Source organism: Lepisosteus platostomus, chromosome 3 (genome assembly GCF_059453375.1).
Source record: "Lepisosteus platostomus isolate fLepPlt1 chromosome 3, fLepPlt1.hap1, whole genome shotgun sequence".
NCBI lineage: Eukaryota > Metazoa > Chordata > Actinopteri > Semionotiformes > Lepisosteidae > Lepisosteus > Lepisosteus platostomus.
Window position 1 is genome coordinate 54,028,302 of NC_142613.1, and position 26,524 is coordinate 54,054,825.

At 43.0% G+C, this 26,524-nt stretch overlaps 1 protein-coding gene across 1 annotated transcript; it reads left to right on the plus strand.

The window, feature by feature from the left end:
- The first annotated feature begins 247 nt into the window (after positions 1–247).
- On the plus strand, positions 248–26,240 carry kcnk5a (potassium channel, subfamily K, member 5a). The gene is made up of 5 exons (XM_088626083.1): positions 248–825; positions 18,109–18,220; positions 19,011–19,177; positions 19,482–19,650; positions 21,082–26,240. Exons 1-5 carry the CDS (start codon positions 640–642, stop codon positions 21,924–21,926), a joined length of 1,479 nt encoding a protein of 492 aa, XP_088482209.1. The 5' UTR covers positions 248–639; the 3' UTR covers positions 21,927–26,240.
- Positions 26,241–26,524: the final 284 nt, after the last annotated feature.

The following is a 26,524-nucleotide window of genomic DNA, read 5'->3' on the forward strand; positions in this document are numbered from 1 at the left end:
TCATATAGTGTTTTGGATGATTAAACGAAACGTATTTAAATTAAATAATCCTTTTTGCGTTATCTTGTTTTTTGTTTTAATCTTTACATGCATTGCATTTGCGCGAAGGAATATTTACTCTTTGCGCGCTGTCTCACGCTTACCTGCCAGTAAACTTTTTTTTCCCTTTGTGTCTGTACTCAATGGGCGGTTCTAACTCTGTGGATTTTTTTTTCTAAAATCTCCACCCCTCTTCCTTAACTTTTTGAACTATTTCAGCCCGGTGCTAAAGTTGAACTCAAATTGAAGGGAGTACGCACGTGGAGCGACGTTACTAGCAGAGCTCGGGAATAAGTTTGAGACTCAGCACTAACTTCAATTAAAACTTAGTTGATTAGTTGAGACTTAACAGAATGGTTAACGTTCAGCTCTGTTAAAAATGTTTCACCCTTCTTTATGTTACTGTCGATAGTGACGAAAACTCTTTCAAGAGCTTTCTTGAAAATTTTGAATTTAAGGATATTTAGTTTGAAACTTTCTGGCAAAATTGAGACTGGGCATGCGCCTGCTTTAGTGATTCCAAATTCAAAATCTGGAGTCTCTCTGTGAGCAATACCTAAACAGAGTGACCCGCACCACAGGGTGAAGAACCTAGTCATCATGGTGGACAAGGGACCGTTACTGACTTCGGCTATAATTTTCTACCTGTCCATCGGGGCAGCAATATTTCAAGTCCTCGAGGAGCCCAACTGGAAGACCGCCGTGAACAAATACAAAGACGAAAAGAAGGACATTCTCAAACGCTACCCCTGCCTCAAGAAAGATGATCTGGACTATATTTTGGAGGTATGAAAAAAAATGGGCACTAACTTTTTTTCTTGTATATGTCGAAATAAATCCGGATCTTATAACAGCATTATGTGAAGATGTTACACAATTCGGTTGCTGCATCATTAGGAGCAAGAACTTTTTTCCCCCTCTTAAGGGAAACTCAGTACCACACACCCAGCATAACTTTAGTTACATCTCTTAATCATATTATGCTGCCAATATGCACATCCCTGTACTCTTGTTCTGCTGTGCTACGAATTCAAAAAGGTTAGAAAGGTAGCAAAATAAAAGATCGCAAAGGTACAAATATCGTTTAGAAGAGAATTAAAAGGTGCCTTTGGGGATAATTGTTTGCTAATTTCTGGTTTAAATTGAAACTTTTAACCGCCACTCCTACCCTCTCTTCAAGTGAATCACCTTTCTGATGGAGTTTGGGAGAAGCCCTTCACATGGAATACATTTTTTAGGCACATAATATGATCGTGCAAGCCAACCAGTGGGACTCGGTGCGTACGCCTCTTTCATGAACCCCGAGCGCAACTTTCTTTCTGTACTTCCCGCGGGTTTTATTCTCTTATCAAGTGGTGTGTGTGTATGTGATCTTGCTTCTGAATGTAAACAGTGATACTCGTTTTTATCTTCTGGGTTTCAGCCCAGGATGGTGTTATATACAGCTTTTGAAGCGTTGCTTGCCTTGAGAGCAGAATCAAGTGCTAAGTCTGCATTTAAACTGCACCGTTTCAGAGTACTGTCTAAAGTACTAGAAGTGTAGTTTAAAGAAAAGGCGCGATCCCTGGCCTTCCAGTATACAATATTCTCCTGTGGGTCTTTGGCATATTCAACTTCAGACTCCCCAGCTCTGAATGAATCCAACAATTGAATAGCTGACGTTACAGAAATGCTTCAGACAAGGAGGTGAATTGTCTGGCTACCCTGGATTTACAGTTTTTTAATAGTTGCACTCAGGATTTCTGGGCAGTTTAGTAGTCCACAACTATAATTGTTTTTTTTTTCTCGAAAGCATCTTCAAATGTACAGATCTGTAAGAGTGTCCCATGCCCTCCTGTCCTGTGTTATGAAGTTCAGGTGCAGCGGACTCGAACCAGATCTCCCAAAACCTTGTTTTCTTATAACCTGCTGATTTGAAGAAACACCCTAAACAGCAGTAGATGCCTATTTGTTGCATTAGCAAGTTGTGGTTACAGTTTCTGTTAATCCATCCGTCAACTAGTCATTTGATGAGACTGTTTTCATGAAAAACACCATCTCGGAGTGTGATGAGTCATTCGACAGAGGCGGTGGTTGAGTTTCAGGTAAAATGGGAAGTACAGTCAAGGAATTAGGCTTCACAACCTGCAAAAAACTTTATGCAAGCTCTACATGAGAAACTTAGTTCCTCGTGGACTGCATGTAGTTTATTCGCCAAAAAATTCTTTAGGTGGGGCAGGTATTTTGATACCTGTAGAAGCCTGCCTTACAGCTATAGGCGTTGCTTCAACGTTGCATAAGAAAACATAAGTAATTATGGGGTTTAAATCATACTTCTAAATAGAGGCTCACTAACGGCAGTTGAGGAATGCATCCAGGCTAAACGGATGTCTCAAACCACGCAGGACTGATCTGTTTATATTCCGTTTCAGTTGTTTCAGGTTCCTCAAGTGACTCGAATAACCTGTTTTAATAGTCAACACCTAGACGTCTCTTGGCCTGCAGGTTCCCATGGTGTCTGTTTAAGGCGATGCCCTGTCCTTTGTTTGGGAGCATAAAATTGGCCTGCGATTGGCACAGTCTGAGCCCGGGGCATGATCCGAATAATGTGCTGACACGGCTCCCGTGGAGAGCTGGGATCGGTTGCTTTCAGCCTTGTCGTCTTCACAGGTGGGCCTTATCATTCATTCCGGTGTAGGGATCTTTGCTTTGTCTTTCCTGGTCCAGTGTGGACAGGAGAGGGAGCAGTGGTGAGCTGGGCAGTGCACTAGGGGGCTGTGAGACGCGTCACCAGAGCGGGTCTGCAGGAGGGGAAGGTGGAAATGTACTGGGGCCCTGGGGAGATGGCAGTGGCCCAGCAGAAATAATGACGCTGGGTGTGATGTCTGTAACGGAGTGTCTAGCCGGTCCGATTACCTGGCGTGCTCGTGAGATTTCTCAGCAAACGTGCAAATTTGTGTTCAGACTGTACGAATTTAGCAAGGGTCTGTGCAATATATTTACCTCTGCATTTTTTTTTTTAAAATTCGAGCAGAATTAGGCCCATTTGCAGGTTTAGCGTGTCAGTGTCCTTAGTTACTACTTCAGGTCGGTCGAAATGATTTCTCATTTTGTTGTTCAGAAAAACCCAGTGTAGTGCAAATGTCTTTTTGCCCTCACTGGGAAATGAGCGGTCACAACTGATTTCATTGGGCTTGAAGCTTGGTAAGATAGCCGTGGCTTGTCAGGGTCTTTGTCGAGAGAGGGTTGAAGACCAGATTCTGGCTGTTTATACCGGTCACACCCGTCTCTTGAGGTGATTAGTGTGCTCAAATGTGTCCTGGGGTTTTAACCCTGGGCTAAAAGGGACACCACTCTGTAATGCAAATCAGGAACACAAAGCAAGGAAGGTTACATCGAACGTCTCAGCCCTTCTCGAGTTTCCTAAACCAGAAACGTGCCTGAACAAATCCCCAGTCGAGCAACTGCCAGTGGTCCCAGCAACACCAGGCTAATTTACTAGTCGCCCTCCTCCCCCTCTTCTTGCTTGCCAGTGGCCTGGAGGGGGAGGATGCATAGCTTAGTGCACCCCCCCACCACCACCCCCCACTCCTGTGAATGGGGAGGGATGGGGAGGTTGGGAGTTGAATGGGAACCTGAAGCTTCTCCTGGCTGGGCTGTGGATGTTGCTGAATGCAGCAGCTGTTGAGGCAGCCTGACGCTGTGGTCTCTTTGCAAGTGAAAAGGGCACAGAAGTGAGATCATTAAAGTTTCAGAGAGAAGTTTGGTGGGGGGTCATAACACTTGGTATTAGCTCCCATACAAAGAATGCATTGTACTAGCCTCCAGATTCTATAAAGCCCCGGACTGAATGGAGGGCTGGGAGCCGAGCTCTCACAGTTGTAGGATTTGTTTTTCCATCAATGCTCAGATTTATTGACCATGCCGGTTCATTATAAAAACTCTACCTGATCAGGAGTTTGGAATTTTCTTTTGTTTTTATGCATGTTGGCTTCGCCTGGTAGTTGCCTGAGCCAGAATTGCGATCCGCTTGTTGAGACGCGTTCAGAAGGCCTCTACTGAGTGACCCTTGGCACTTTTACTGGACGCAAGAAATGTCGTGCGCAAGTGGTGAGGTCATTGGTTGCTAATAGCTAATCAATCCCTGGATCTCATCCAGCTGTTTCTTGAAAGAAGTCATGGTATCCGCTTCAGCAGCAACATGGCTGGGTAGCTTGTTCCACACTCCCACAACCCTTTGTGTGAAGACCTGCCTCCTGTTCTCGGTTTGAAATGCATTTCCCTGCAATTTCCACTTGTGTCCTTTGGTGTGTCTTTCACTGGATATGGAAGAAGTCCACTGACTCTTGCTAGAGCCTGTGAGGATTTGGGAAATGTCAATACTTAGGTCCCTCTGCAGTCTGCTGTCTACCAGAATAAAAAGGTTCAGCTCCTCCAGCCTATCAGGGCACGATATTCCTTTAAGCCTGCATTTGGTTGCTCTGGACAAAACAACTGTGTCTTTTCTGCTATGTGTTGACCACAATTGCAAACAATATTCAAAGTTCGAATGTTGCGTTTTACAAGTGCATTGTGAAATTGTAACCTAGCATCACTGTGTTTATATTCTGAGCTTGCAGTTCTTTCGAACGTTCTGCTTGGTTTATTGCTTGTCTGCTTGTAGATGATGTCAGCATAAACACCTGTCGTTTTCCTGCAGTTTCCCCTCTTATATTTCTAATTTGTTTCTGCTTCCAGCACGGCTTGATTTGTTGTCTAGGTTTTTAGCTGTTTTCTTTGCAGCGTTTGGAGAGTGTTTGGGTATTGCGTGAGGTTTATTTCAGTTGAAGTTTACTGCAGTCTGCATTGAAAAGGGTGAGATACCAGGGTTTTATGTAGTGCAAAGTGCAACAAATAGATCCGGGATCTGTGCAAAACCACATTCAGCTGGTAGTCTTTTTTTTTTCCCCTCCGTCTGGGAAAGGTGATGATGCGAACAAGAAGGTGGGTTCCTTCAGGCTTCAGGTTATTAATTTAACCAAGGAGTGAGAACAGCTCTGGTAAAGGTTAACACCAGGCCCACACACTGACTGCCTGCAGACTTGAAAATAGAAAATCAGGATATCTTTTCACTGAAATTGCTCTTTGATCTCAAGGATTGACTGATGTGGCAAGATATAATGGCCTGTTCACTAGCTGAAGGTAAGAAAAGTTCCAAAACCAGCAGACATACCAGACTAGGATTGGAGAAATTTGCTTTGCAGGCAGGTCAAAGATGTAACACCATACTTTGAACACAACATGAACACATTAACCAAAAACTAACATGCATGGCCAGGATTAAAAAACAAAACAAGTTAGAAGCTTTAAATCCTCACAGTCCAGTCTGATTAGAACAGGTAAATAGCCATGGGAATAAAGAATAACCTAGTTGTATTGTACTTAAATCTGGGTAGTCGATATCTACCCCCTGATGAAAAGAGCTCACATTCGCTGTGCATGGGGTGGTAGGAATGATATTGTTTGGTATGGTGTCTGCCAGCTGTAGCTCTTGTGCACCAGTAACGCTGCTGGCTACCTTCACTATCCTGCTCAGTGTGTTTTTATTGGGTGTGTTCAGGTTACCAGACCAGGTTACCACAGTGAATGTTAACACATCATGGTTGCCAGTCTTAACCCAGCTAAAGGATCAGGCACCAAGCACTAGGACAGTTTCACAAGAGGCAGCTACAGCTTAGCTTTTGAAAACATGCAGAAAATCTGTGGCCTGACTCAGCTAAACATCAGATTTTGATCTTCAGAAGCACTTTCACTTCATGCTCTTTGATTTCTTTATTTAGCCCTACCTATCTTCCAGCAATCTGAGGCTGATAGTGCTTAATCAACAGCAAACTCCTGGCCAGCTGCCCTCCGGGTACTTGTGCTCCTTGTAAGCTGAGACGGTATAAGGAAATTTCATCAGAGTTATTTTGATATCTGAACCTGCAGTAGGTGACTGGGCCAAAAGGAAGTTCCAAAACAACCCACCTGTTTTGGCAGCGCAGCAGTAAAGGTAGAAGATGGACCCAATATTCAATTTGATTGGGGAAGGTGGGTAACCGCATAGTGTGCTTGAGCTTGTTAAATTACAAATGAGCTACTGCACATTTTTTTGGAAATTTCTGAACAAGATGCAAAAGACCTGGTGGAGGGGGGGAGTAAAAGACGACCTGCAAAAAAAGTCAAATATTTTTCCCATTTAATTAAAAGTTTATTTATATAGAACCTAACATTGATCAAATTTAAAGGGAATTGTGGTCAAATCGGCTAGGGTGCGATAATACCCTCCTGAGTTTTTTGGGGGGATTTGGTAACGGCTCTTTTGTGGCAATGATATTACTTTGGTAGCAGTGACGTTGACGTATGTGAGATGTTAATTCTCACTGAGCAGTTAAGCTCGAGTTAGCAATGATTCACGCTTGCATATTGTATAGAGTGGAAAGTACATGACTGGGAGGTTGCAAAGCCGAAAATGGAAATGATCGAAATTCCTGCCAGCCCTTCTGATTTCCCTTCTGAGTCACGCCAGTTTTAGTGCCACGAAATGAAGAAATTAAATTTCGTGTTTGCACCCTAGGCATCGCAGTATATGACTTGTGGTTTAACTTGGCGACAGTGGATGTGGTCTTTATCTTGTCTTTTGATCTTTCAGGGATGTGTCTTGTTATTGATTAACCTAGCTTGTCTTTTACTTGCAATTCCGTATAGCTGCCCCTCCATGATAATAATAATAATAATTGCTTACACTTATATAGCGCTTTTCTGGACACTCCACTCAAAGCGCTTTACAGGTAATGGGGACTCCCCTTCACCACCACCAATGTGTAGCATCCACCTGGATGATGCGACGGCAGCCATAGTGCGCCAGAACGCTCACCACACATCAGCTATCAGTGGGGAGGAGAGCAGAGTAATGTAGCCAATTCATAGAGGGGGAGTATTAGGAGGCCATGATTGGTAAGGGCCAATTGGAAATTTGGCCAGGACACCGGGGTTACACCCCTACTCTTTTCGAGAAGCGCCCTGGGATTTTTAATGACCACAGAGAGTCAGGACCTCGGTTTTACATCTCATCCGAAGGATGGCGCCTGTTTACAGTATAGTGTCCCCATCACTATACTGGGGCATTAGGACCCACATGGACCACAGGGTGAGCGCCCCCTGCTGGCCCCACTAACACCTCTTCCAGCAGCAACCTTAGTTTTTCCCAGGAGGTCTCCCATCCAGGTACTGACCAGGCTCACACCTGCTTAGCTTCAATGGGTTGCCAGTTGTGAGTTGCAGGGTGATATGGCTGCTGGTATATGATGAGGACAATGACAGCGCTAGTCTTGCAAAAGTGGAAATTAAGTACTGTTTTGAGTCCTTCTTCCTTCAGCTGAGAAATGCAGAGTGTTTGCCGAAGGGTGTTGTGCGTTGGAGTGTCGTCTCTCAATATTATTAGTTCTCAAAAGCTTAAAGTTTGCTGGGGGAAAAAAAAAAGGGAGCACAGTTCCTAACTTGTGGCTGCCATCTCTGAGGGCTTTGGTACATTTGTCTAAATAAATTACCACTAGCCAGAAGCCTAGACTACAGTTCAAAATTTAGCTTGGTCAGTGCATGAATAAAAGCTGGTACTGGCATCACAATAAAAAGTGATACATGCTTGTTAATGATATTATGATAATGATATGAAAATTGCTTCTTTAATTTCTCAGACTTCACATACCGTCATAAACATGTTTATGACCATGACTTAGACCTTGAGCTCAATTTGGGGTGTCATTAAGAGCCAGCTGATTACACGAACGACTTGTTTTGCACAGGTTTGTTTTTCAGGTTGTAGCTGTTACTAGAATATGCAAACTTGATATTTTGGGCGGGAGGTTTTCTGTGGTTTATACACAGTCCTATTTGTGGGTCTTTCTGCTGTCTCTTGCTCTCAAGATGTGAAAGCTACTGTACACTTCAGATCTTTAACCTGTTGCACAGGCTAGAGACCATTTTTGGGTGTTTAGAGTGAAATATTTTCGAGCGAAACACTGTGTGCTTCAAGATAGTTAGGCAGGTATGAGACTATTGAAATACTTGTGGTACAGTAGCTCTGTAAATATTCCTTTTATCCTGAGCTTGTCACATGCTTGGTGTAAGTTGATTTTAACAGATCTGCCATTTGACATGTTATACATTTTCTGTGGCCAAGTTCAGAATATTTTTTTAATCTGAAGAGGGATTATTTCAGAGCTGCTATAGTGTGGTGTATGTGCTTTCCTTTTTTAGTCAAGCCTTCTATTTACTATGTAATTATTGGGATGTTTGTGTATAATTGATTTAGGATTTTCATTGGATTCTCTTGTCAAGTTATCTTGAGAACTCAGACTAGAGAATGCATATTTTTCTGTAAATTGAGATTCTGTGCTAGATGTCCCTTGAGTCCAATTCATTTGAAAGATCTGGATTTTCCTGTTTTTCCTGGGAAAGAAGGAGCAGTAGTTACAGAGTAGGCGACTCAGTTTGCCAGGTGTCAAGGGATCCTGACTGACATGGGTGTTTTTAGTCTACCTTTGTCAGCCATGTTTGTTTGAAACAATAATTAGCAATTGTTTTGCTGTCAGACACTTGCAGGTGTTGTGCATTTTTTTGACACCTGGCGTGCTGAATGTATCTGGCAGTTAAAAAGTGGAAATGCAAATAGAGCAAATCTACCAGGCGCTGGGGAGGGAGTGGTTTCTAAAGAAGAGTGTGCGTGGGGTTCTTATCTTGAAGGAAAAGTGATACACAAAAGCTGTCTTTTTCCACAAAGGGATGGGGGATGGAACTCTTTGACACGCAGTGTGGGGTCTAAATTATTTGAAACCTTTTATCGCCACTGCAAAAGACAACCATTAAATGTTGCGTGAAGCCACGAGAATGCTTGCTGTGAAAAAAAGAGCATGATTTTATGATTTTACACCAGCGGAACGACAGACATTACTGTGTGCAAGTGTGGGGGCTGTCACCTGGGGTCATTCGGTGAAGCAGTAAGCAATAGGAAAGAAATTAGTACGCTCTGATGAATTGTTTTGCTTATAATTGAAAAATGTTTTCACCTTCACCTCTAAACGTTTTTATAACTGCGAATGTTCTGGAGCTTGCAAAGTAACTTCACCGGTTTTATTAGTGAGGTTCAGCATTTCAACAATCCCTTCCAGTTGTGTGGGCTGCATCTTCAAATGAGCTTCCTTGTTAAAACTCTGACCCTTCTGTTATTGATTTGTATAGTATTTATAGTAGCCTTAAAACAACAGACCACTTGTATTCAAAGGGTGTGCAATATGCCTGTGGCGGTTTGTGTACATGACATTGGAAATAGTTTTTTAATGACTGCTCTATTGAGCTCATATATTGAAAACTTACAATTTGGTTCCATATTTAAATGGTAACTTAAGGTGTGTAATAAAAGATAGTTTAGTAAATGCGGCAAACTGCTTGTGAATAGTTCAAGCATTATTGAGTAATTTGCTCAACACCGTAAACTTGCATTTGTTCCCTCAGTTATTTTTTTTATACTAGCCATATTCAAAAAGGGGTTGTGTCACGACAGACCCCCAGAGCAGGACCGAATAAAAGTGGCCTTAGTCTCTGAACAGCAGTGACTGAGGGCCAGCTGTTTCACATTGACCCTATGGCCCTATGAAAAGCAGTTCAGAAATGTAAGGGTTTCTGTCCCAGGACAACTGTGGGTTGGAGTTTTCTTCCAAGCTGTGAACATGTGCCAGTAGCATAATCCACTCTCCAGTCCTTCACAAAAAGATTTTTGAAAAATTCTTCCCAAAAAAACATCGAGACAATGCTGTAAAACCTGCTCAGGGCTGCTGCACCCTTTACCTGTGCAGTTGTGGAACAAGAACAGTCTTTTTGCTTTTGTTGAAGTGGAGAGTGGAAAAATACAGCACTAAATATGCTTTAGAAGTGACTTTTTACTTGGACAGTGAAATTCGAGTGCAACATAGCTTGCAAGTCATTGTGGTTTTAAAGAGTTTTGTTATCAGACCACTCCAGTTACAGTAGCAGGCTAGAGATTCCTTTCTCAAATGATATAATATTACAAAGCAAAGGAACAAAACACTAAAAATATTATTTTTGCTGTCTTACCTTCATGTACCTTATTTATGGTGTAGTTTTTCATTTGCACTGGGTTATTCATTTCAAATGCGTACTGTTCAAAGATGAAACAACCACTTTAGCGCAAATAAGTAAGGGAATTATCTCCTATATTTATGAACAAGTGTGGACTGGATGCTTCCGAAAAACAACTTGTGCTCCTTTTGTAAGAGGCTGCTTTCTGAATGCTTCTCTGTTTCAGAAACCAGCCACTCTCTGAAATTCAGAGATTTAGCAACAGTTGGCAGTACAGCTGGTAGCCACGTTTTCTCTCCCATGTGCGAAGACCCCAGTGTTAAGTTGAAATGCTTTTAGGGAGACACTGGATCAAACAGTATTTTACAGTTTATCTGAGACCCAATTCCACCCTGTAGCAGTTTATAACATTTAAGCTCCAATCCAAAGCCGTAAACCTAGTTGACGAGCAGTGTGGAAAAGGGGCTAGGGTCCTAGACTTGTAACTGGAAGGTAGCAGGTTCACATTCCAGGTGAGGCACACTGCCGTCATGCCCTTGAGCAAAGAACTTCACCCGAATTGCTCCAGTAAAATACATTTGTATCCATTTACACAGCAGGGTAAATTGCTTTGGATTAAAGTGTCAACCAGATTAGTAATGATGACAATGCACTTGTATTTAGCTTAGAAATCTCCAAAGCCGTGCACAGTCATGCATACTTAATATACATAAACCCCTCAAAAAGAAGACCAATGCACAGAAAATACTCATCCACCCTTGTGTTTTCTAACCACTTTATCTAATTTGGGGGCGCAGGGGATCTGGAGTCTGTACCAGAAAGCCACAGGCACAAGGCAGGATGGCCCCTGGAAAGAAGCCAGTCCATCGCAGGGCACACACGGGCACAAACACATCCCAGGGCCAGTTGAGCTACCAGCATGTCTTTGGACTGTGGGAAGAAACCCATGCAAACTAGGGAGAACATGCAAACTCCACCCAGATAGCACCTCGAGAATTGAACCCAGGGCCCCCAAAGCTGCAAGGCAGCAATGCTGACCGCGGAGGCACAGATATTCAGGAGTGTGGAAAAACTCTGGAGCTGAGAAAAGCTTGACTGGACGGCACTGGAAAATCTTGCAGCTGGCTGCTGTGGCGTCTCTTTCCAGGGCTCTGCCCGGCGACCTGACAGCGCGTCTCCGAGACAGGCTGCCGAGCCTCATCGCTCTTCCCCGCTCTTTTTACGACAGTGTGGAAACAGCTGGAAGATCCAGACCTTAGGGTGGAATTAATTGTGCTTGACCTCCAAGGGTTCCCACAGACGCACGAGGCAGCATCCTGTTGTTGGCAGTGAGTGGTCTGGGGAGGGTCGGCACCTTGGGGATTTCTCTTTAAAATCCCAGATTTGTCACGGGCCTGCTGTGACCGAGGGCCGTACCACTCCCTCAAACTGAGTCTCGGCCTCTGCAGCGTCGAGCAGGCGAAAATAATATCCACTCAAACCCCCTGGTGCTCGACAGGAGACCCTTAGCCGGCTGGTTAATTTTCAGAACTGGATGCAGAAATTTGGAAGTGTATCCTTTCTAACTCCACATACTTATTAAAGTAACTGGAACCTTCAAAGGCACTGCCCAATGTTTTTTTCCCTGAAACAGGGATAAATAAACGGACTCTTTTAATTTGATTACTTAATTTTCCAGTTTGAATTTCAAATTTGAAAGAGAAGTGTTGTTTCTTTGGGGGTTTATTTAAAAGTCATTTTACCATCTAGATCATGTAAGATGAAATTCTTGTTGGCAGTGTCAACAAGAGTACATATTACACAGCAGTGTATTTACAGGAGCAGTTTGAAGTATATGCTCAGTACCTCCTTGGCCAGAATTTGAACCGATACCTGATTCAAAGTCCAGAGCTCCAACCGCTTCTCCACATTGCTGCCTGAGAAAACATTTCTTATTGCATGAAACGTTTTTCCTTTATGTAAACATTTCTCTTCTCTCCTTCCTAAAGGCCTTGATAGGGACCATTTTCTAATAGGTACAGAAAGTAATGATGTAGTTTGTTGCATTACTCCCTCTCATTAATTGATTTTGAAAGGTACCTGTAAGAAAACTGGGCTTGACTGGTTTCTTCTTGTTGACCTAACCTGGAAGTAGTTTGAAGGTTTTAGTTTTTTTGCTCCAGTGTGGAGTTACATTTTGCAGAGGTGTGAGGTGTGTGTCCTCCAGTCCTGTAGTGAAGGTGGATGTTGAATATGCACTACTCTGTACGGGCGATATTCTGAACCCTTCACGGAAGGCCAGGACATTGCTCTGTTGGAGCCTGGTCTAAAGGTTTTGTCAGTTACTGTAAGTCTGTAAGAACACAAAATACAAATCTTTATAGCCCTGGGAACTTTGCTTCTTTTGATTTTAAAGTCCACTTCTTTTGCTGCCAACTTCCTTATTAAAAAATGACCTTTTTTTATATAGCGCCTGTTAAAGCAATCATTTCTTGCACTTTTTCTGGAGAGGGTTCTGCTGCGCTTTTCTATAAATGCAACCTTCCCTCACCAGTGGCTAAATCCAGTCTTTCCAGCAGCATCTTCCTGCGGCCAAAAACGTCATTTTCCATTCGGAGACTTCTAAATGAGGATGATGGACAAAGCAAACAGTAAATAATCCAGTCAGGGAATTATTGAAACTGGAATTGTTTTTACAATCCGGTAAATGTTCCTCAAATTTGTTTTGGATCCTTGCAGCTATATTTTACACACACAGAAACTGTATAGAAAACATACAAATAGTGCAAACTAGAAATAAATACAACAAACATTGACGCATACATAATCATTCATTGACATGATAAATATAAGTAATAAGCCTAGGAGGCTGTCTTGACTTGGTGATTCCCAGCCCTAATCTTAGGGGAGTTCAGCTGAGCTTTAAATCTCCAGTGCTAATTGATGCTTTTCATTCTTCTGCTGGCTTGTTTAGATGTGACATGTTTCTTCTCTCAGTCTGGAGTTTCACACAAGTTCCAAACTTCAGCATGCCACATCGCATGCAGCTTTCCCTCACATTGCTCACCCTTATTCCTGTCTGACCAGTGGCATTTCCCTGCTGGTCAGTTGGTGATGAACAGACACAGACGGCAGAGATATGGGATCAAACATGCCCACGAGGAGCACTTTTCTTTCCCATCTGCGGTGGCCCAATTGGTTACTTTTAGGCCACAAGCCTGAAGGTTAGAAACTCAGAAACCGGTATGGGGTTGATAACCATCACAGATCGCTTTTGAAGTTTCGGAGAACGGATTTTTTTTTTTAAAGTCCCAAATGGGAAGTCCATTACCCTTCGCTTAAGAACTTGGTTGGAATTGAACCTCAGGCGACAGGGGTCCCCCAGGAACAGATTTGGGAACCACAGGATTTGTGAATCCTGTTTTTGTTTGTTCCAGGTTGGATCTTTAATTGCATGTGAACTTACTGGTAGTGACTGGTGGCTCAAAGGGAAATAATGTTCTCTCGCTTTCACCCGATGCATCTGAGGGTTAGAGTGGTTTGGAAGGAGTTCAGCAGAGGAGGTGGAACAGTGTACTTATTTATTTTGTACGCATTCCACGATATCGGGCAGTTCTGGAAATGTACCAAGTCGGTGCCCAGCTGCTAATTAATTTTAGAAAACTGGATCTGTGACGCAGTGGTTATTGTTAAGAATAAGCAGAATGTTGAGATTAGTGCACGGCTGGGGTCAAGGTGCTCGTTTATAATGCAGGAGGAGGTGTAACACCGCAAGTATGTACAGTAACACGGATACAAACTCCTCTTGCTGGTACGTCGTCTGAATGTTAAAATCTCTGATAAGCTACCGTGAATCTGATATGAACCTGCTGCGTTGTCAAATAAGAAACATTCTTTATTTGGTAGTTACATTGTCAACAGTTCTGCAAGGACATTTAGGTCATAGTGACTAAAGACTTTTTTTTTTTGCTTTCCCAAATTCACTGCTTGTTGTTTTGTAATGGTAGACTGTAATAGTAGTCAATTCTTGGTGTTGGTCAGCTACAGACGCATTAAATTGCAAAATTTTGTCGGAGGACTTTTTTTTTTACAATTAGGTACAATTGCCAATTCTAGTGAAGTTGATTTACCATTTTCTCTAAATGCCACCCAGAACGTAGATGCTATAAAGGAACGAGTTAAAGGTTTATTCCGTGCTGAAAAGAGAAGAAAGGAGCCTTCTTCGGGGGTGTTTGTGTTTTTCTTCTCTTTGTAGCATGGAATAAACCTTTTATTTGTTCCTTTGCAGCCTGTGCGTGCTGACGCAGATACCCACCTGAACTACCACAGATGCTATAGTTTCTTCGGGTCACGCACAGCAGCTCTGTGTGTTTGTATTCACAGGCTCTCTCACTGCCCTAAACTGCTTTCCTTGGTCCTGCAGGACAAGGCTGAGTTTCAGCCTTTCCCTGTCTGAGCTGGGTGCTGCTGGCTGCCTCCCTTCCGTTGTCTGTGACCTTAGAGCAACCCATCAGCCCCTGTCATTTTCTCCAGAGGTGGCTGCAGTGTCCGAGTCGGTGCAAGGCGCTCCAGTGTCTGTCCTGTCATTACTGCCATCCGAAATCAGCATCTCATGTCCTCTGCAAACGTGGGTAGCCAGCCCTGCAATTAAGCATCTATATAATCCTACTGCTGTGCTGTTGCCAATTTTTAAGGAAAAAAATGGAATTTTGGTGGAGAACCGGAGGACAAGTGGAAAGTATGTGGAAGTTCATTAAAAAAAAAAGATAACAGGAGCCACCACTTTACACAAAGGGTTGTAGGAGTGTGGAACAAGCTGCCCAGCCATGTTGAAAGAAGCCATGATCTTTCTTCAGTAAAAAACTGGTTGAGGTCCTCCAATCAGGACAAGATGCTTCTTTACGCAATGGGTGGTGGGAGTAGGGAACAAGCTTTCCAGCCATGTTGTTGGTCAGTTAGTATACTTTTAAGAAATGGTTAGATGATATATTTGGTTCAATTGCTAACTCCCAAACAGTGTAAACGGGACTCGTGGCTTTTTCTCATCTGGCACCTTTTATGTTCTTATGCATTTATAGCGCAATGTGGAGTATTAGTCTTCATGGGTGATCAAGCTAAGATATTCTTATGATGAGCAATATGTTCAGGTCTTCACTGCTGCAAAATCATTTGCTCTTCTGCCTTAAGGGTTTTTTCTTTAATAAGGGTTTCTTTAATAAGAAGCTGCTATGATATTCGGCTTTTGTTCTAACCTCTCTCATGGTTTAACATCTAGACAGCTTCTGAGAGGCTACTAAAAGCCTTGCATAAGGGATCGTGTGGTAAAACATGGTGCTTATTAGAGTTCTTGGAGGCCTGCTGCAGAAGTTGGTGCGATAAGTAAAGATTTGAAAAGGCTAAATGAACAGAAGGTGGAATCGGGTGGGGGGTACTGTACGTATAAGGGACTACACAAAAATATTGTGCATTTGAACTTTCAGTAAAGAATGGCTTTCAATGGAAGTGCTGAAAAGGGAAGCACTGTATGCTGAGCGGATTTGGGAAGTGCAGTTAACAAAAAATCAATTTTGTAAAAGCTGAAATGAAACCTGGACCATGACTGTAAAATGCTGGACGTGTTGCAGATTTCAAGGCTGCCTTTAACGTGATGAAGGGAGACCATTGTATGCGTGCTTAACCCTGGTTCTCTTGGTCAGAGCTGTCCATTTTTGTGATCTTGTGCTTGGTTTGGGTGAAGGAAGACCAGAGCAAAGGCAAAGTTAATTCATCAATGAGCTCTTGCTTATTCACACTGAACAGCCATGATGAACATAGGTCTTCGTTGTTAGGGAAAATTTAGGACCCAAGACCTATGGCTTTGAAATTTCCTTTGAGCATTCCTTGCACACACATTTATGAAACCGATCTACTTTGTAAAATGAGTCTCTAGCTATATACAATCCATATTTTAATGTTTACTTGAAGTAACATTTTTTTAAAATCCAAAATTGGTTTACTGATTAACTGTATGATCAAGATTGTGCTAAGAAGCTTTTTTTGCAAAATACTTTTGAGTGTTTGACACACACAGCAGTCTTTCACATCCTGATGTGTTGATCAGATGATCACAAGTGTTGACGATGGAGAAATTTGTAAATTCAGTCTAATCATTCTTTCCAGTGTCCTGTAATTACAGACATTGGACAAGTTTTATTTTTTAACTGGGAAGGGCAAGACGGACATTCCTGGCTTCCAAATTGGCACAGGAGAGTACAACTGGGGCTTGGTTCTAGCTATTGCTGTATTATGAAAACTATTCTGCTGTACAAGTTGCTCTTGAGAAGAAAACTGCTTTAGATTCAAAATGGACTATTACTGAGCAGAGATTAATGTGCTGTCAAAACATACCCATTTATACAGCATAACCAAAGTCAGTAAAATGGAAGTTTACAGTACATCAGATTTGGTTATCTAAATAATAAGTTCTGCACACATAGAAGAACAGGTTTCTTTGCTGATGTCATTCAGTTTTATATAGTTTAATGTTTATTAAATGAGGAATAAAACAACCAGATTATATAATAACAATCACTTTCATCAATTTGCAAGGCCAGTAGTTTTCTCTGTATATACAGTAATGTAGAGTTTGCCACCAGGCTTAAAAACGCCTTTGTGAGTTAAGTGCATGACTTCACTTTATCATATCCGAATGTGGGTAGGGAGCACCTTGGCCAGCCCTATAGTGTCTGTTAACATCTGTTCCTAATGGTTCAGGGTTATGGAAAAAAAAGTAATGTATCACCGTTACGTTTCCCCGAGACCTTTACTTTGGACAAGTGTCAAGGAAAACATGTAAGGCATTGGAGGGTGTGGGTTCTGGGGCTGGATCCAGTTTTTCCAGGAGGTGCCACCCTGCCCGTTTCCCACACATCAGCGCCTCTCTCCACAGTCCTTTACCGAGATAACGAATTGCAATGCCACTGAAGGTAGGAAGTGAGCTTTGACTTGGCAGCAGTAATCACAGTAAATGTAGGGCAGTTTATAGACCTTGGGTTCCTTTTCGGCGACATTTTGCTTTTCACTGGTACATTCCCTTCAAAAGTAGTTTGTAGATGGTACTCTGTAAGGGGTTTACAGTAGGTGCAGCCTTGTAGACTGCTCCTTCATTTTGCGCTAATAAGACAGCTGTCTTGCGGCAGGACGAGCCTGGCATCCTCGAATTGGTAGGATGCTGGTGTGGCGTTGTTGGCGTGTCTGCCTAGAACTGTAACCCCAGTATTGTTCTGCTGATGGAGGATGCTTGTCGGAGTTCCCCGGCAGCATCTCGATTAGTGTAATTGCGCGGAACGTGCTGATAAAATCACCACTTGTCAGGAAGGATGTGGCTGGGAAAGGTCAGGCATAACGCTGGGAAAGGGAGGCAGCTCTCATCACTAAGGATTTAGTGTCGCTAGTCTAAACGATGGAAGTGTGGAATATCTCTTCAGCATTTGGCATATTGTATTTCGGAGTGGGAAGACGTACCTCATGGGTGTATGGTTTTCAACAGCCTTGATATAGGACAGTAAGGGAAAACTACGAGGGTACCTGATGCAAGCTTCCAAAATCCTCAAAAGCTTCGACTGTGACATCCAGCAGATTTCCACAGCATGAACAGTCAAGCATGAGCCAGAGGACAAGGGGAAACTACATGGAGGTGCATTTAAAACCAAGGATAAGGCACTTCTTTACACAAGGAGTTGTGGGTGTATGAAACAAGGCAATCAGTCATATTGTTGAAGTTGAAAGCCTGGTTTCTTTGAAGAACTGGGCAGGTGAGACCCTTGGATCGATTCACGTCTAGCTACCGAACAGGCCAGGTGCACTAAAGGGCCCCCTCTCATTACAATTCTTACGCTCTTAATTTACGGGAGAGCTTTGAGATGATGCTATGAAAAAGGCACTCTATGATCTAGTATGCTGTTGCTCATGACGCCACTGGGTTCTAATCCATGTGTTCTGTGTTGTGGTTTACAGAAGGTGTCTGAAGCTGCTGGACAGGGTGTCACCATCACAGGCACTGAGCCCTTCAACAATTGGAACTGGCCTAATGCTGTCATCTTTGCTGCTACAGTCATCACTACAATAGGTGGGTCCCCTCCTGTTCCCAGCCTGTATATCAGAGCTCTCTTTCTGAAGGAATGGGAGGAAATGTGGTTTGGTTGTAAAAGATTACCAGTCACTGGAAACCCAGCTACATTCTAGGCTAATCTCAGTTTTTTTTTTATTTTAGCATAATGTTTAAAAGCTGGTTATTTACCATTAAACAGAGAAGAATGTACACGTAGATTAATGCTTTAGAATTCCTATGTATCAGTATTGCTTTAATCAGTGCAGATAACATGGGAACTAAAAATAGGTTGCTAAAAGGATAACATTACTTTTATTTCTTGAAACTTTATCAGATCTTGTCAGGCAACTATCACATTTTAGATTATCAGAAAGAGGTTGTTTTGTATGCTGCCTGGATTATGTTTCCACTGAAACAAAATGGATACAAATTAAAAATACTTCAAATATGCATTCACACATTTTGAAAGATTTTTAATTGTGGGGAAATTAATTTTGAACCAGTGCTTGACAACAGTTAGACTCATGCAGCCTATTATAAAAAGAAAACACATTACATAGTTTTAAAAAATGACATTTTACATTCTGTTGCCGAGTGCTGGGCTAGCACAAGGTACAGTCTTAGATACCATAGCTGCTCTTAGCTGGATATTGATGTAACCCAAAAAAAAACTCTGCTGCTGTGTGCACTGATGCTTTGTTCTTGCCTACTCTATTTAGAAATAAGCATATGACTGAATTCAAAGTTGAAGAGACTAGCAAAGTAAAACCAAACGTCACTGAATTATTGCTTCCGATGGTCCCTGTAGGTTATGGAAACATCGCTCCCAAGACGCCTCAAGGCAGGGTCTTCTGTATCTTCTACGGGCTCTTCGGCGTCCCGCTGTGTCTCACCTGGATCAGTGCGCTGGGCAAGTTCTTTGGAGGGAGAGCCAAACACTTGGGTCAATACCTGACCAAGAAAAGAGTCTCTTTGGTAAGGTCATGTGCCTGTCCTGGCTGTAGGACATGATCTTCCCTTTCCTGCTGTGTGAGTGGGGAGCACTGCCTGTCCATGAGTGACCATGGAATGCGATAACCCTGCCTAGTCACATCTGTATTCACTAACTGTATATTATTTCCGTTAATCGTGCAAGTTTTGCAAGTTATTTAACCTCAGTGATTTGATACCAAAGCTGTTTTTTGATGCTATGCTTTTTACTTGAGTCTCAGGTGTTTTTGCTCTGCATGTCTTTATGATCAATGGTTTCCTCAGAACTCTTTCGATCTTCTGCTTTCAGAGAAAGGCCCAGTTTACCTGCACTGCCTTGTTCCTCCTCTGGGGGGTGGTGATACACCTTGTGATTCCCCCCTTTGTCTTCACCGCGTTTGAGGGCTGGACCTACATCGAGGGGCTTTATTTCTCCTTCGTAACCATAACGACCATCGGCTTTGGGGACTTGGTGGCAGGTATGTTATGCAGAAGATGTGTGTGCAAATGACTCTTAATGGGCCACAGAGCTCTGCAACTTTAGGATAATGAACTAGTTAAAATAACTTCCCCCTTCAAATTCCATGGGAAGGAACTCCCCGAGCTATTTTGACTGTAGCTGCTTTACTTATGTATACAATTATGGATGTTTTCCTAATCTTCTTTTCAGGACAGATGCTTTTTAATCAGAGGGTAAAATTTGAAAGCACTGTAAGTGCAGTTAGAACTGACAACAGGAGATACCCCTTTACATAAAGGGTTGTGGGAGTGTAGAACAGGCTACTCAGCCACATTACTGAAGTCGATACCCTGGTTTCTTATTCTCCTTGTGCTTTAGAACATAAGCCATGGGAGGTTTCATACAATAGGATGCCATTCAATCCTTCTAATCCATTTGGTAGTAGCCAGTTGATCCAATCATCCCATCCAGCCATTTTTGGAAGGAAGTGGAATGACAGGATGTCTTGTTCCATCCTTTTGCAACCTCCCAAGTAAAGAAGTGCCTCCTGTAGAGAGCACAGTGATCAGGAGCGTCTCTCTCTCTCAGCTGAGCGTGTAAAGAAGTACCTGACAGGTGTTTCGGTATTCCATTGTCTCCACATACCCACTGTTTTTGTCCTTGAACTGTGTTGGAAACTGTCAGATGTTAGTATTTGCTTGGCCATTGAATTAAGAACTCGGGTATGGCTAACAAACACCCCCGCAAGCCGCCTAGTCAAAATGGCACTTAGTACATGATGTGGAAAAAGCATACAGATTATTCTATCGGCACTCAACCACTGCTAATCTGCAGTTTGTGCTGATAGCAGGTTCTCAAAAACAACGCTGTTGGCCATTTCTCCACCCCCCTTTTAGGAAAACTTGCATTCGGCTAGTTCCCTTTATTAAGGTCTTCCATTATCTGTAATTCCACATTAGAAACCTCAAATGCAGTTGAAATTTGGAGTAGGGGGAAAGGGAAAATAAATCACACAGCATTAGTCATAGTAAAACATTAGGTCACTTATCAGATATTTAAGCAATGGAAATACTTTTAAAAGTACTATGTCGATACCATTGCATTATACACAGATTTGGCCAGGTCAGAGCTGTTGAAGCATTTAAACCTATAAAAGTACAATCTGATGCTTATTAAAACTGCATCATAACCCAGTATTGCAAGCCTTCCCATTTACTGTTACAGTCAGAAGTGCTGGAGATGATAGCCCAGGAATCTGTGCAAAGCAGAGTGGCCAGGTTTTCCAGGAATGTTTACCAAGCAAGGCAGGGGATGAGGACAGAAAATGTCTCAGTTGGGGGGGGGGGGGGGGGATGCTAGCTTATTCTAAAAGGGAAGTAAAAACAAATTGAACACAGAAGTGTGGTTTTCAAAAGAGCTCTAAATAAGCGGTTGCTGATTTTCTTCCTAGGTGTCAACCCAACTATTGTGTACCCAGCTCTGTACCGCTACTTCGTGGAGCTCTGGATCTACCTGGGCCTGGCCTGGCTGTCGCTGTTCTTTAACTGGAAGGTGAGGATGTTTGTCGAGGCCCACAAGGCCCTGAAGAAGAGGAGAAGACGCCGAAAGGAGTCTGAGGAGGAGATGCGCCACTGCAAGGAGGAGAACAAGAAGGCCCTGCACCTTGCGTGCAACGCCAACGACGCCAACATTTTCAAGTTCCTGTCCAAAAAGGAGGAGGGCTACAATGACCTCATCAAGCAGATCGGCGTTAAGAACGGAAGTGCGGGCCGGGGGGACGGCGGCAGCAACGTCCGCAGCAAGAGCTGCAACGGCAACGTCAACGAGATCCTGAAGTTCGACAGCTCGCCCCGCCAGCGCCGCCGGCACAGCTTCGGCGACAGCGTCCTGTTCTCCAAGAGGAGGTGCCTCCTGACGGAGGAGGAGGAGAACCGGGAGCTCCTGCCCGACCTGAGCGGGAAGATGGACCTGGAAATGCGGGAGCGGGCGTACGAGAACCAGCTGGACAAGGAGGGCAGGGAGGGCAGGTACGGCTGGGCCTGCAAGGAGTACCAGGCCCTCATCTTCCAGAACGCCAACATCACCTTCATCGACGAGGAGAACCTGCTGAACGACGACTCCAAGACCAAAATCTCGACGGACGAGAATGTCGAGTCGGAGTCGGACTCGCGGGAAGAGAGGGCCTCGGAGTCAGAGGGCTCCGTTTTCACCATAGACAGCTCGGACCGCTCCCTGTCCTACGAGCAGCTGGTGGAGGAGTACTCCAAAGTGGACAACACGGACATCCCTACGTGAGCCCCGGAGTGGGTTTTAATTATTGATGATTGATTTATTCTGCTTTTTGGACCTAACAAGAGGCTTTCTCACAATCTGACATGTTGAAATGAGCAAGAAGAGACCAATACTGTATACGCATTAAAAAAACTTACTGGTACTAAGCCCATGCGCGGTTCTGTGCGCAGTCCAGTCACATGAATTTAACATGTGAAGGCAGGAAACGGAAAATCAGTCTGTCAGTCTTCAAAGTGCCTGTGCTGAGATACCAGTGTTTTTGGGCCTAGTAGAGCAAAACTTCCTGTGAACTTGTAATCCATAGAAGATCCACATCCGAGTCTGGTTGCCCTGGTGGCCAGCTCATAAGGGACTCATGGGTTTTAAGAAGGACCTGAAGTGGGGAGTAAATGCAGCTTCATCCTGCTTCTAGCGTTTTTTATTAATCAAAAGTTTGAATTGTCCTTATGTGGACCTTCTAGGATCCAAACAATTTCCTGTTTTCTCTCATGTCTTCCACTGTGGAGTTCTACGCAGAAATGGGAGAACTTGACTTCTGCGCTTTTGTTTTAGATGAGGGACCAACCAGGCTGTGTCCTCCGCTCAAGTGCCAAGAGGACAGCCATTAGGAGTGTTCCCGGGTGCAGAATATCCATTCACCATATTGGTGCATCTTGAATTATTTCTTGAAGGAATAAGTCTGTCATAATTGTGTGGTGTGCAGGAATTTCTTCTGCTCTGGTTCTGAGCTCTAGATCAAGGACTGTAATGGCCTCGGGGTGCTTTGATCTCGGACTGTTCGCAAGGCTTGGATTCTTGCACCACTTGCTGCGCTAACCAAACTGTCGGTTTCTCCCATACACTCCTGTTTCTTATCCACGGTGTACGAGTGCCACGCGCTTCCTGGAACTGCTGCATGTGTTCCTGTTTGTGTAACACTCTGGTTGCGACACTGGTGTCTGGGCTAAGATTCAGTGGTAGAACTAGTAGACACCCGCTGTCTTTAAAGTCTTAAGTATGTCGTCCCTTCCAAAATGGAATGAGATGGAGAGACAGTCTTGTGCTTGGTCATGCTGGGATTGCGATTCAAATAGGCGGACTGGCACACTAGTCCTCGTCTCTTCTGGTTTTTACTCCAGCTGGGGTGATCAAACCTATTCACCCTTTAGTTGACCTAGTTGCTTTAAAGTCCCTTTAGCCTTTGAAAACCTAGAGAAGTTTGGAAGTTAGCAGTAACTTTGTTTCAGAATTACCTTCTTATTATTTTTGCTTATTTCAAGATGGCGTTTGAACAGTGGGTCACAGTGGACTATAAGTGCTTGTAATGTGGGTGTTGGAGACTTTATATCAATATTTAATAACTGATTATCAGTTTCCCATTGTTCCCACTGATATAAGAAAGCAATCCTTTAATCATTGGAAATAGTTTCAGACATATCCTTCATATGTGTTATTTCAAAGAAACACTGCAAACAGTACTATCAAGAACAGAGAACATTTTTAAAAATTAAAAGGTGGTTCAATTAAGACTATAAGCTTAATCAGTAGCCTCAGCTGGAGCAAAAACATGACTACTGATGTGACTTTGTTTTTTTAGATTTGCACAAAGGCTTGTTGAAAAATAGGCCAGCCCTGCCAGGTGATCCATTAACAGTGATGCCATTGCTCGGTGCAAGCATAAGTGCCTTACGTTTAGGATTCAGACTCGCACTTTCTTTGTAGTGCCAAGTGAGGTGATTCAGCACAAGTCATCACTGCCTCTAGCAAGGAGACATCTGTCTTTTTTAGGGGGGGGGCTTTGTGAAGGCAGAACTAAACAGTACATTTTCTGGTTAAACATTTTGGAACCATTGTGTTTGAGTAAGAGATTAGGTGCTCTTTCCTTCCGAGTGGAAGTGCTGAACTACCTGTTTTTTATGTCAGAGTGACACAATTGCTGAAAGTGAAAAACGTTACTGCTTTTGTGAGCAGTGGATCAATACTTTTATACCCCTTTTGCGTTGTTCCCAGTAGTTTCTTTTTTTGAACAGTTCACCTCCTGAAGAAACGAACCTGTTTTGTTTCAATCTGTGCCATCAAGTGCTGTAAAACGGTTGCTTATGCATTGCATCAGTTTTGCTTCTGATGTGGACTGGGAGTTGCATTCAGGCTGAAACACGTTTTTGCATGTTTTAGTTCTTTTTCTCTTTGCACGGAGAGCTTGACAGCATGGAATTTCGTACATTTGTGTGAGAGGTCAAGCTTGGTGCGCGGCCTGTAATTAAATTATTGCAACCATCTCCAACAGAAAGAGCAGACTCCCCATCTGCAAGAATCCTACTTCTATGTTTAGCACAGAAGCCCCTTCCACTCCACTACTTCTAGCTTTTATTAAAATCACAGGTTTCCCTTGTGAGTCCCGGAAAGGAACAGGATGAACATGTGCTGGAAATGCATGCAAGCTCATGACCATTCCTTCAGTGACTGAGGGATAGCAAATGCTGTGGAAATGTTTAAGATTGTAGTTAAATGGTTGCTTACTTACAGCTGTCAGCTTTGTACACTCCCTCATCAGAACAGGAAGTGTTGCTGCAGTTGTAAAGCAAGTAAAACCACAACCTCAAAGTGGAACATTTCTTACAGTATATTTAGTGATTAGTGTGAAATTGACATTTTTTGGTTTTGGTTTGCTTGTATCTTTTGTGAATTAATTGATATATTTCTGGTCCTAACGATCTTTCCCCGTGTCATGCTTTCATGTTCACTTTGCAAAAGCAATCTAACAAAATCACAAGCTTTATTTCATAAATAAGGCTTGGTTGTTCAGTGGTTTAGCCAATAGTGCAAAGATGTCACTGAACAAATTCAGTGAAAATTCCTGTAGGAACTTCCTTACACTCCACGTAGCACTCAGCTGCCTATCTGCAACCAAACTTTGAAATTGGGGAAAAAAATCAGGGAATGATTACCAGGGGATAGTAAAGGTACATCATTATCAGGCACGAATATGTTGAAAAGAGGTGATTTGACTGGACTCCTTTTCTGTGTCAAGCACTGCCAGAAAGGCCCCGAATTAGCAGGGTGAAGTGATATTTGCTTGCTTGAAACCGAGCCATGGGAGTGTACAGCAGACGAATAAACCCTTTCAGATCCCGGGCCCATGGGGAGGCAGTCAGTCTCGAAAACAAGTGTGCTTTCTTAAGTGGAACACGAGGATTCATGTAAACGAAATAAATAAAAGTGCCGAGAGTTCGGCCGCCGTGGTGCGACAGCAGTTTGACTGCTGTCCCTTTGGGCCATTTTATTCCATTTTTCAACAAGGCCTGCTTAAGGATCTGAGATACCCTGGTCCTGCTGACAACAAATCCCCTCATAGCTTGTGAGCAGGATAATAAAAACGGCACTCAAAGCCAAACGGAAGTCTCATAATCTAAAACGAGAAGGAAATGTAAAATCCAGAATGTTGTTGTGCTTCAGGTGTATGAGTGATTACACTTATTGGAAATCACTGTATTTGTATACCACTGGAGAGGAAAAGAACCCTAAAGCTCCACATAATGACAGGCTAATGAGCAATGTTTTTTTTGTTCAGTTTCTACAGGCGGTGGTTTCTGTATCGATTTGCACAGCTGATCGATGCCACTGTGTCCCCAGTGCGGTGGAAAATCCAAAACACCAGTGGCCTTCAGAGTCGTGAAATTCCAATCTGAGCCACGGGTTTTAAGCTGCTGAGGTTTAAAATGTACAGAAGAAAGTTTTATAAACGAGAGGAGGCCGTTTGGTCCTTAGCTCGTTTGGATTTTAGTAACTAATTGAACAATTGTAATACTGTAATTCTGCTCTGACTATGATATCATGGTACCATATCTTATAGGATTATGCCAAGAGTCTCTGCTTCTTGAACAGGAGCCATCCTTAATGATTACATCTCCGCTTCTGCATAGCAGTGTTAACAAAGCCCTTTCTCGGAGTCGAAGTCTCGTGTGTGTTTGTGATTTCTCAGGTGCCCATCTTAGGGCACATCTTACCATGTCACTTTTACTTTGGATAAAAGCCTGCTCATGATTTTTAAGTATCCAGTCTTAAATCAGCTTTAAAAAAATGCATAGGTACTGTTAAGGGTTCTGAATGACATGAAAACGAAAGGGTTTTGATTCTTGGAGAGCATGTGATGTTGGTCTAGCAAAGTTTTTTTTTTCCCCACAACTCCATTAGCGTAAAACGTACTCCGGCGTATTTGTTTTGCTGTTGTGGTTAATCTGAATTATTTATCATTGGGGAAAAGTGTTCTGTACATGTTGAATGGCTTTTTAAAGTATAATTTATTTCAATGTTTTAAATAAACTTTTTATAAAATGTTTTTTGTTGGTGGTGTTTTTTTTTTCTCAAACTTCTGAAACTGGTGGAAAAACGAATGAGCCAATATGATGGCGCTCGAGTGTGTGGGGGGGGGGAGGCAGGGGTGAATTCTGCATGGAGGAAAGTAGGAAAAGAAAAGGGAGCTCCAGGTGTCACAGAAAGTCTTGAATTGAATCGGACACAGAGGCTGCTTGATGGTATCCTAAAGTATAACGGTCTTACTATACTTGCACATGCAAGTATTAAAGTAAACAGTGAAAATAAGGCACAGTACCTCGTAACTG